The 12678-nt window shown below is 36.3% G+C and overlaps 1 protein-coding gene across 3 annotated transcripts in view; it reads right to left on the bottom strand.

Moving 5' to 3' along the window:
• The window catches only part of LOC306863618 (partitioning defective 3 homolog), a 463239-nt gene that overhangs the window by 204239 nt on the left and 246322 nt on the right, over positions 1-12678 (bottom strand). For all 3 annotated transcript variants that reach the window (XM_079407066.1, XM_079407065.1, XM_079407067.1), the window contains exons 12-13: positions 4434-4619; positions 4157-4327 (exon numbers count right to left, since the gene is read on the bottom strand). In XM_079407066.1, coding sequence (XP_079263192.1) covers positions 4157-4327; positions 4434-4619 — 357 coding nt within the window. The remainder of the gene's footprint in view (positions 1-4156; positions 4328-4433; positions 4620-12678) is intronic.

The following is a 12678-nucleotide window of genomic DNA, read 5'->3' on the forward strand; positions in this document are numbered from 1 at the left end:
TCTTGTGATTCTTTTATATGTTCGGCCTGTGTCCTTTTATTTAATTGTTTGAATTAACGAGCCTTAAAATAGTTATGGGCCGTAACAGCGCCGATCCCCGATCTACATAAATGCATCTATGTTCGCCCGAATCATTCGTGATCCAGCTTTATCTACAGAAGAAGTGAGTATAAGGGTTTTTATGAATCTTTGCAAATCGTAATAATGTGCTAGTTAGCCAGTTTCGCGGCTGAAGTTTATGCTCCATAGATATTTATACCTAGATGCCTCATTATCAATTGTTTCTATGGGCTGTGATACATAAGCCATCTGCCACTTTTGGAACGGTCTGTGAATCTTTGAGCGCATTGACTGTGTGTCTACAACAGCAAGTTATACGCTTGTATATCTTTGAATATTCATTGATTATTATGGTGAATGAGAGATGACTGATGGTAACCGTATCTGGAGCGGTTGAACAGGGATCTACACATATCTATGGTCTGCTCGTCACTCCACGGAAGAGAGGGGCGGAGTCAGCAGAGCTCACTAGCATTTAAAGAAACATGGACTAGATCAGCCTGCTGAAAACTGAGCTGATTTTGACACGATAAAGAAGGTGTTTTTTACACTACCATTGAGAAATTTTAGCCAAAGTATGTTATGGAATTTTCATTAAGACCCTATAGAATCATATCAACTTGTGGAAAATGGGCATCCGATGACCCCTTTAACAATAAAAGAACTACACGAAAATATAAAAATGTGTGTGTATATTTGTAAAATCTTTTAAGTTTTAAAGCATGTGTCTATATAATTAAATAATTATTACATGATTCTAAAATTGGAAAGTTTAGACATTGGTAAAATGGATGAATAAATGAACGGATAAACTCAAAACGACTTGAATATAGCACCAGAAATTTCACAGAAAATAAGCATTTTTAATCATTCACTTAAATACAATGATATCAAAGTATTAATCCAGTTTATTCAATATTTTAAAAGGATTCATGAAACATGCGCTTCTAATATGTTCGTACATTTCAGATGTTTATCATCAATCCAAACATATAAAAATGTATTTGCAGTAGAACCACACTTTACATATGAATACCTGCCATTACTAATAAGTGAATTAACCTACTGTATTTTGGAACAACAGAGCTTCTCCCAAACATAATTCCACACACACACACACGGGGCAGAGGACAGTGATGGATCTTATTCATTTTAATGCTAGAATTTGCTGTATGACAGTAGCAAAGCGCAGGCTGTCAGAGAGAGCAGCGCCACACAATCTCTGATTCCTTCAGTGGCCCCTGCAATCTCTCACTACCCAGCATTCTCCTCTTCTTTCCACTTTCACTACTCTTTCCATCTCTCTTTTTTCTTATTTCAGCTTTCCCTCTCTCTGAATGCCATATCAAAGTGCAATTTATGGTGTATGTTGGTACACAGCGGGAGCCCGGCTGCACTTCAAAGTTGGATGAAAAGAATGAAAGCAACCGTCCTCATCCTAATTTGACAGACAGATAAGGGTGACCTTGAGCCCGGGCGCTCCTGAAGGCGACGGGTGACCTTGGTTGGGACGAGCGAGAGAGGATGAATGGGACGTGTGTGTGTGTGAGGGGACAGAAGTCAGCATGAGGTCTGCTGCTCTCAAACAGGTCCAATCAGCTCCATACAGCCGCTAATAAAGGCTGATCTGAGCGCAGCGGTGGGCTCTTGCTTTGTGTCACGGGTTTCTCTGTGTACATCCGTGAATGTTTACAAAAGATGTTATATTTTAGTCAGGTTGTGAGTTTGCAGGAAGAGACAGACTGGGTACAAAAGGCCCTCTCTGTTGTGTTGTCTTCACTGGATGCACGCAAATACGAATACAGCACGAGCGGTGCAGTCAGATTCACCAACAAATGAGGCTGCCTACATACGAGTGAAAACTTCACTGAATACCAATGTGTAAGATTGTGTTTTAAATGCAGAAGATGTGCTTTCTAATCCTGTGTAATTGTTTATGTGACTTATTTTAGAATGTTTCACATCAAGCTTTTACACAGGACACTTTTTACTAATCACAATTTACTAGTAGGATTTAACAGTGAATTCACTCACTTCTCCTGAAGTGAGTGGCAGTACGCTGAAAATAACATAAAATAAATTATTATTGTTATTTTTATTTTTATTTTTTTCCCTACATAATGTAAGTTTGACATGAATAAAACATTTTAATTATTATTGCTACTTCCATATACATATGTATACACTACCGTTCAACAGTCTGAGGTCAGTAACTTTGTTTGTTTGTTTATTTATTTTTAGTTAATTTTATTTTATTTGACAGAAATTCATATTTTATTATTCGGCAAGGATAAATTAAATTGTAAAGACATTTAAAATGTTACAAAATATTTCTATTTCAAATAAATGCTTTTCATTGAACTTTCTGCTCATAAAAAATACTGAAAAAAAAAAGTTTCCACAAAAAAAAATGTATGAAGCAACACAACTGTTTCCAACATTGACAATAATCAGAAATAATCAACTCAGTATATTAGAATGATTTCTGAAGGATCATGAGACACTGAAGACTGGAGGAATGATGCTGAGATCAATTTAGCTTTGATCACAGAAATAAATGACATTTTACATTAAATTCAAATAGTAAACAGTTCATTTAAATTTTAATAATATTTCACAAAATGACTGGTTTTACTGTTTTCTTGATTAAATAAATTTAGATTTGGCGAGCAGAAGATGTGGTTGATAATGTGGATAAACCAATTAGTGAGTTTCCTGATTTTTCTCCTTATAAAATGTGTTCATCACATCAATCTCTGAAATTGTGCCGCTTCATCATAAATTCAAACATTTCTCATCAAATAGCGCAAATGATCTGAGCTACAGGATCCACTTTAAGTTTATAGCGCTGTACTCTTACTGAAAGCCATCCATTGCCTTGTTAGTTTATTTTTATTTCTCCCAATAAATTAAGAAAAAAACATCCGAGACAAAGCTGATATCTAAAAGAACCATAGAGGAGACTCTATTAAGTCCCTTGAGCTCTGAAAGAGCAAGCTCTGAGCAACGAGACTCTCCTCTGGGAAACATCCTCTCGACTCGAAGCGGGAGAGCGCTGCCACAGACGCCAGTCGTCTCATTTCCATAAGCAGTCATCATTCTGAATTTCATCTCCTCCTAACGCAGTGCCTTCAAAGCGCCTGTCGTATATTCTTTAGAAAGATAAGTGTTAGATTACACTTTCAGATGTTATGACTCCGTGCGGGCAAAAAAAAGAGCGAAACACAAACACACATCCAAAGGATTGCATTGGGGAAAGAGGGGGGATGGAAAAGACGGCATTTGAAGTTGATATTTGATATTTGATACCGCCATCTATTATCAGTATAAATCAGCATGAGCATTTCAGCGGTCAAATTGCTTTCGATCGCAATCCGCCGCTCACACCCCCCGTGTCACTTTCTCTCTCTCTCTCTCCGTCTCCTGTGTCTCTCTGATAAGAACTCGCTTTAATTCACTTTTTCTGCAGTCAAACTTCCCCGTCCGCAGACACTACTCAACTCAGTCTGTCTGTCACTCAGACGGCCGCTCCGTTCATCTTTACGCAGGATGAAAGTCATTTATTGCATTAAAGTCTATGGCAGTCTCTAGAACCGTATGGGAAAAGTTGGTACTGTATCTGGTTGCCGTTTTGCAACTCTCTCAAATCTCCATTAACACTCTCACATCCGTAAAACCAACGCTTGTGGTTCCTTAGGTCATGCAGAGTTCAATCTTTCAATTTATGCCACACTACATTTCCCAGCATTTTGACAAAACATACTTTTCAAATTTATCCTTCGGCTTTGATCCTCAAATTTGGGTCAGATTATCCCATGTTGGGCAAATATTAATAACACTTTTTTAATACACCAAACCATTCACATGCAACGAATCAAAACAAATACGTTCGTTCAAGAGGATGCAAAATCAGGAAGACTGAATCTTTGGAACTGAATTGAAATGAATACTTCTCTGTATCATTTCTACAGTACCCTTAACACACAAAACTAATTAACAAGGGCATGTTGGGAATTCAAACCACAGTTTAGAGCCAAATAATATGATGCAAACACAGATCTGTGGTTACTGTGCGTTACAGACAGTGGATACTGACCTCTCCCCTCCCTGCGACCCGCCGGGCCACGATCAGCTGAATCATGCCTCTCTTGTTGCCCTCGATGGACATGGACTTGCGGAGGGTCTCCATCGCTTCCTGATTGGTTTTCTCCAGTAGAGACTCTCCATTAACCGCTATCAGCTGGTCATTTAACCTCAGCCGCCCATCCTGTGATTGCACAAACAAGCACATATTAAAAGTTTCTTTGGAATATATGAACATTAAAAAAGTATGAGTGATGAGTGCCGTAGCCAATCAGAGAGCTGCTCCTCACCTTGCAGGCGGCTCCTCCAGTGATTATAGACTTGACGAAAATGCCCAGGTCAGCATGGCTCTCTTTAGATCTGTTGCCCTTGACGCTGACCCCTAACCCGGCCGATCCCGAGTCATTGAGAGGGATTTCAAACGTCATAAACTCCAGCGTTCCATCCGGGGTCAAAATTAAGTCATCTTGCTCTTTCTAAAGAGATAAAGAATAGGTCAAATGATAATGATGAGTTAAACATAGAAAGTGTAATAATTATTTTTTTCAATAATAATTTTTTTTTTAATATGCATCTAAAAATAAGCCACTCATTCTGTGGGTTTTCCAAAGCAACCCAATCAGCCCAGCATAGCAACAATTTAACCAATGGCATGAGTTTGGGGCGGGGCTTTCTGTCTGTTTGACCAATGACAGGCAGGGAAAGTATGGAAGCTTGTTTCCATCATGGAATTAAAACAAAAAGATAATTGCCTCTTTTTCTCTCACAATTCAAACTTTATTCTTGCAATTCTGAGTAAAAAAAAAAAATAAAAAAAATAGGATTGTGAAACAAACTTGTGTTTTGTTTCCGTTATGGAATATTTTTTCCCCTCAAAATTGCAAGTTTGTTGCTCACCCCCCCTACTTTTCTTCTCAGAATTGAGAGTTTCTATCTTGATTACTTTAATTTTAATTCTGACTTTAAAAAGTCAGTTTAATTCTGACTTTATAGCTCACAATTGTAACTTTTTTTCTCCAAATTGCCAGAAAATGACGGAATTGTGAGATATAAACTCAAGAAAAAAGCCAGAATGGATTCATTCATTCAGAATTGGTTCGTTCATTCATTATTTTTCCCCCTGTGGTGGAAACAAGCATCTATTGGAAAGTGCTTGGAAGATACCTTATTAAAAACAACAATTTTGCAGATCCATTTTTTGACATAAGTGGTGTATAAAATGACATACCTCAGGTTTAAAAATAACAAAAAACAAAAGTGCATTAAGCTAAACGTAACAAAAAAAAAAAAATAGTTTTAAAGGAAGGATGCTCACAGTAGTTAAATATGATAAGTTTTAAACCATAATTTCAGCATATTTTCTGCCAGGGGAAGCAATAGTAATTTTAAACTACAAATATTCATCAAAAACATAATTAACTCAAAGCTGACACATTAATAAAATGCCATTCAAGATTAATAAAATGAATATAATAATATGAACACAATAAACACAGCTGAATTCTAGAGCGCTTTGAGAGGTGGGGAGAGAATAGGTGTGTTCGACTTGAAGCGGCGCTGCACAGAATGATCAGTGTAATGAAAGCATAAAGATCTGTCTGCTCTCTTATCGCTCTCGCGGGACTTTGATGTCATACACTGATCATTCTGCGCAGCGCTGCTTCAAGTCGAACACACCTATTAACACAGCAGGATCACATGACTCATTAAACAGGATGTTTACAATGGTTACTATGGAGATCTGTGATAGCACCCGTCGAGTGCGTGCTGTCCTGTTATAAACAGGGACAAGCGAATCACAGTGCAGAATCAAACCTATCATATATAGGCACCTTGATGGATTAAAATCCAGAAATACATTTTCATATCACTATATATCATATTTGAACTCTGCTGTCGTTTCTAGCTGGTCAAGTAGACCTAGTTTCAACCTAGTAGATCATCTTGGTCACAGCTGACCAGCAAAAATACAGCTACTGTGTTCCAAAATGAGCTTTTTCCAGCAGGGAAGTCATTAAAAGGTGATTCACTGGGGAAAAATCCAGTATAACACTTTTATACAAAGCAAAGGTAAAGTGATTTAAGAAAGGTTCAGCACACACACACACACACACACACACACACACACACAGAGCTGAAGAATGCCAGGTGCTTGGCTTTAGTCCAGCTGCTGAGAGCAAAGAGGCTGGAGACGAGTTACAGAGATTCAGCCAAGCATTCAGGTGAGGCTCCTATCTCTCCTTCCTTTCATAATACACCTCACACACACACACACCATCATCCCGTGCACGAGCAGTTGCTATGGCAACACAGGTGTCTCTCAGCAGACAATAGCAGCTCTCTGGTTGAGAACCAACATCCAGGTGAAGGCGGCGGGAAGAACACACACGGCGGTGTCATCCGCGGGAGCTAACCCAGCGTTCACGCGTGTGATTTTCACCCAGTCATTTAGTCCCTGTCACACCGTCAACAAGTACGCAAAAGGACCGCAGTCTTTCAGACTGACACAATGAAGAGCCTCTCATCGGCTCGCTCTCATTCCCCTAGTGAGGCCCGGCGGCCGGAACTGATATGCATTATGGATAGAAACATGAAAAAGACATCTTTCTGAATTTTACTCCAATTCTCGCCTTTGACAGATAACACAGTTTTGTCGGTTGTTCCGTGGCAACCGAGAAATAACATGTCAAGCACTTGAAGGAGTTTCCAGAGCTGTCAGTAAAGACACGGAGCCTCATCAATTACAGCCTTACTTTGCTGGGCGGGTTATCAGTATATATAATAATCAGAGTCTTTACTAATGCTTGGGGAAATTACATCACTGTGTTTCCATAAGAATGTGCAGTGATGAATCAAAAGGAAGAGAAAAGGTTCCAGATTATATCCATTAATCAATCAATCAATAAAAAGTGAAACTGATGGACAACGTCCACAAATATCAAATTCAGTTATATCAGCCTTTTCATAACCAAACAGCAAACAGAACCAAACTAATAACTTAAAATTGGGAGAATTGTAAACAAAACAAAGAAAGCAAAATAAAGCAAAGAAAAGCAAAGCAACACCGTAAAAAATCCAACTTTTGAAAAGTTCTACTAAGTAAAGAAGTAGCCTGAACAAAGAATTTTCAGAAAAGAGAAGTCAGTTTAATTTTTTGTGTGAACTGAACAAAAATACTTTAGACATGTCGCTAGCAAAAGTTGGTTTGTTTACCTTACTTAGATACTCAAGTATTTGTTCACAACATATCCAAATGTTCTCCCAACTATTCAAATTGAGTCATCTGAACAAACAATTTTACATTGAACAACATTGCACAAGTTCCCAGCATGCATTGCAGCTTGAAAACATTTTATGTTAATTATTATTAAAATATTACCATTCTTTTAAATTGTACTGGCTTAATTTATGTTGCTGCTGCTGTTGTCACAGTCAGTTATAGCTGGCATGTGGATCAGAGTTCATATTTTTACTGATTTCAAATTTGATGATGAGCTGAGGTTCTGTATATGTGCATCTCAATGTAACTTAATACATTTGTCCATTCACATAAATGTTTGCCTTTAGTTTTAATAGGCAAATGCTACCCATATTATGTAGAATGCTTTGAAAATACACATAAATCTAAAAGAAAGAGGATTGTTAAAAAAGATTAGTATTGCTAAATGCTAAAGCATCTTTGGTTGCTCTAACAGGTCTTTTAACTCTTGGTAGACTGACTTTTATTCATTAGATGAACTAAACTTTGTAAGTTGTCGGTTGCTAGTTGAGTTAACTTAAAGTTGATTGTGATAGGTTTCCTTATTTTTGTGAGTTAGGTCAACTTTTTTTTTTACAGTGAAAAATAAGTAAATGAACCAACAAGAATGAACAAAAGACTAATCATTTAAAAATCTATAAAACAAAAGAAACAATGAATGAGCAAATCAATCTGTTTGCGAAAATAAACACATTTCCTCAATGAGTTGTAGATATTATTCATGTCAGTAGCATAAATGTGGGGCAAATTGAACTAATTGTACTTTTGTTTTCACACCTGGCTTGTTTGGAGCATTTGTTTCTGAACCTGGCATGCTCGATTTGTTTCAGCATACATGAAAACAGCAATTACACCTCAATCCGCACCAAAATAATCAGTCCGAGATCTCCTAAATAACTGAAACTGACTGAAAACAAACTCTTACAATTCGACTGTGATGAAGTAATCCAACCCAACGGACCAACCATCCAAGTTGTATCATAATTCAAAATAAGAGATGTTACATAAAAAGCAGCAGTGTGCGTACATTACTGACATAAACACATTTTGGTACACTTTAAAGTGTTGCCTTGTAAAAGTAAACTGAACCAAACAAGTAGAAAATGCAACTTTTTTTAAATGATCTACAAGTCTGAAAACACCCTAAACGTGGGATCAAATTAGCAAATTTTGGTGAAATTTCTTTTGAAACAAAAGTTTGATTGTCCTTTGTCAATAGTGCAATGATGTATGAAGCACAGTTCAGACGAAAGTCACTTTTAAACTAAGCAGCTTTCTGTTCTGCACTCAACAAGGTGTTGAGTTACCAACTTAAACCCACTGCAAAACTTTCACCTTAAAACGAAATTCCTGACTATTAATTTTGACCATGAAGCTTCAGTATGCCAAGTAATTTTGAAACAAGTACTTTACCTGCGCTACAAGTGGTTTAAAACTAAATTTCTCTAGGTTCAAGGATCCCCAAGCTGTGAGTCTGAAAAGCTAAACAGCTCCAATTCTCTGGCCCCAAAGTCACTGTGAAATTTTATAACATGCAACAGTTTGTTTGAAGGTCTGAAATTCTGTTAGAAACAGCTGGTTCATTTTCACAAGCCTTCACAACACTGTACATTTCTTTCACACAGTGACAAAGGAAAAATGCATGACTTTATAAAAGGTGCATACAGCTCAACCTGGCCCATTGTGCTCGGGAGTAATTAATTCATTCATAAGCTGACTGGATGGTGTGCATTCATTACATGCTTTTGTTTCCAGAGTGAGCTTGAATTATACTGTCAGTGCACAGACAATGAAGAGAAGAGCCCATGAGAGATAAGACAGCGTCTGAAAACACAGAGAGAGAAGAGCAGACGTCTAGCATTCACTCTTATACTCCACTGGGACTTATAGACAGATTATACAGAAATAAGCAAGACAGAAAAAAAATATATGAGTGAATGAATGAAAGAAACAAAGAACAAACTAAAGTTCTAATAAAAGAAAAAAAATAACCCAATGAAATAAACACACTTTCAAAAGAACTAAAAAAGAGAATGCATTGATGAACAAACCAAAAACACCCTCAAAATTAACAATTAACAAAAAGAATGAACAAACAAATCAGTGAATGCAGAAAAAAAAAAAAATAATCGAACAAACTAGAAAAAAACAACTAACCAAGTAACAAAAACAAACAAACATGGAAGCCCGTTTCCGCCACTGAATAATAAAAAAAATTTAATTAAAAAAGTAAATGACTTTCTCACAATTATGACTTTTCTTCTAGCAACTGTGAGTTGACATCTCACAATTCTGCCTTTTTCTCAGAATTATGAGATATAAAGTTCCCATTGTAAGTAATAAAGTCAGAATTGCAAGATACTGTATAAACTCCCAATTCTGAGAAATGAAGTCAGATTTGTGAGATATAAACTCATAATTGCAAGAAAAAAGTCAGAATTGCACGTTTATATCTCAAAATTCTCAGAAAAAAAGTCATGATTGTCAAGTCACAATTACATTTTTTTGTTGTTGTTGTTCAGTAGCGGAAACAGGCTTCCATAAGAAACAGAACAAAATTGTTTTTTTTTTTTTTTAATCATACATTTATGAAATAAACACTTTCAAAAGAAAAAGAATAATGAAAAAACAAACACAGAAACAAAAATCAAAGGAAAAACACCCTCAAATAAACAAATAACAAAAAGAAACTGAAGATAAAACAAACAAGATGAAGGACAAACAAAAGACTAAGCAAGTAACAACAATTCAAAAGAATAGACAATTTAACAAACAAACAAAAGAAAGAATAAACAACATTGGAGAGAAGAAAGAAATGAAGGAAGTAAAAGAAACAATTTAACAAATTGTGTTCTCTAGACAAGAAAGAAAGAAAGAAAGAAAGAAAGAAAGAAAGAAAGAACTAAAAGTTAAAAGCAAGCAAAACAAAACACAAAACAGACAAAATAAAAATAACAAAAAGAAAGAATGAACAAACAAATCAGTGAAGGCAGGAAAAGAGGAAATAGTAAAAAAAAAAAAAAAAAAAAAAATGTAATGACCAAACTTGAGAAAAAAATAAACAATGTAATGGAGGGAGGGAAGGGATGAAGAAAGTAAAATAGAGAAATTAAAATATAAATATTGCTCTCTATCTTCAAACTGCTGCCGAGGTTTGAAACAATTAGCATGACTGAAACTTTCTCGCCCGAATGGGGCAAAGACATAAAGGTCACTGGAAATGAATTTAAGAGGCTAAAAGAAATCAGTCAAGTATGTAATTGCAAAGAAGGCCTGTGCATGATAAGTATAGAAACATGAAATTTCTCACCACTGTTTCTTTGGCCCGCCACCTTCTGATAAATACTGCATTTTAAACACCTCTGACTAATGCACATTCAAGACTTTCATGTACAATTAGACCTGAAGACCCGACAAAGAGAGGAGATTAGATGAGACAGTCAAAGCTTTGAGAGGAAGCGAGGAGCGAAAGAAATGTCACAGCTCAGCACCTAAAGTGAAGGTGACACGAAGAGTTGGAGAATGAAGTCAAACATCTCATTTATACATATTTTTACAAGTAACCAAATTCCCAACACAAGGTCAAAAGACGAAAGCGAAAAATATCAGCAACATTGCAGGGCTGCATAATAATGGTTTAACAGTCAATCATGATTATTCCTTAAAAATTACAATCATGATTCTTCTCATTTGAATTTGTTTCTTACATTTGATCAAAATTATTGCACTTTTACATAAGCACAAATCAAAAGAACATCAACTCGCATGGTTTTAGTCGCCGTGAACAGTGTAATCGACGACATGAAAGATAAATGTTATTTGAGCAAAATCTTGCATTAATCTATAAATAAATTATAAACTTTAACATCACGATTTTCTGTAAAGCTGCTTTGACGTGTATTGTAAAAAGCGCTATAACATTGACTTACATTGACTTTTATGGATGACTATATCAGCTTAGCACATTATGCAGGTTCTATTTTATACAATTTATCATGTGCTCGGAGTTAAGATCAAAGACAGTAAAAGTAACTAAAGAGAAATAAAATACAGATTAAATAATCAAATAAACATGTCTAGCTAAAATAATCTAAATAAGATTCAAAGCATGCAATAAACAAAATCTTTTATTTTCTTTTATTCATTTATTTTGAAGGCTGTTTATGGGAATCCTGTAGCTGATAGCTGTGATCAGACAGGGAAAAAATAGAGCAAGTTTTTGGGTGGGTTTTGCATTGGCATTGGGCTGGAATTTTATCTGGGACCTGGCAACCCTGCATTTTGCAGCGAGTGCGCCTGTGCATGGTTGCCAAGTTGGGAAGATTAAACCACTGATCAGAAACTGTATTGATTTATGAAAAATTCACTGATTGGAGGATTTAAACTCTTAAAATCCGGCAACCACAACCATGATAGCTTGTGGAGGATTGCACCATTAAAATAAAATATACATATATATATATATCAGGATATATAACCAGCAGGCAAATATCATAGACGATTATGCTTAATAAATCAATATCAGCAGAAATCCTGACAACGGTTAAAATACGATGCATCCTACAGCCCACTGCCTTCAGTGTGCTGATCTTATTTGATTATACTTAAAGCTGACAATTTTCCTACAGAGGATGTTATGTTTTATAACAAGCCAATATTTGATCATTACCAGCACTGTGTTGTACACATAAACGCGTATGTGCTACAAGGACGACATTGCGTTGAGACCGAACTGTGCTTGACTACACCACATGCTCTCAGCAAGCCCTGCATGTCCCAAAACTGCTCTAAATTAGCTTGTTTACCAGCGCTGTACAGCGACAGAGCAGCGGCCGCTCCATATGAACAGCTAGGCTAATTGCTGTCACAGCTGAGAGAAAAAGTGCTAAACAAAAACAGGTGGCAGCTCAAAACTGTTTTGTGAAACGAAAAGAAAAAAAATATGCTAGCAGAACACTATTGCCTTCCAATGCACTTTGCGACAAAAAAATGTTTTGAGGGAGGAAAAAAAGACAACAAAAGAAAGATTTTGTGTCAGTTATTTAACCTAAATCATTCTGAATAAGTTCATATATTATCCAAACCTTATTCAGAACTTTCAAAGACTTCAAAAGTTTTTTTCTTTTCTTTTCTCAATGAATAATATCAGCGAGTGCTTTAAGGGTCTTTCAGTACTACATTTTCTCGGCAGGTGTGAGAGAGCCAAGGTCCTAGTGAATGTGATAATTCATTCGCCGTTAAAAAACCAAGAAAGACTGCCAAGTTACAAATAGATC

This window comes from Barbus barbus, assembly GCF_936440315.1.
Source record: "Barbus barbus genome assembly, chromosome: 44".
NCBI lineage: Eukaryota > Metazoa > Chordata > Actinopteri > Cypriniformes > Cyprinidae > Barbus > Barbus barbus.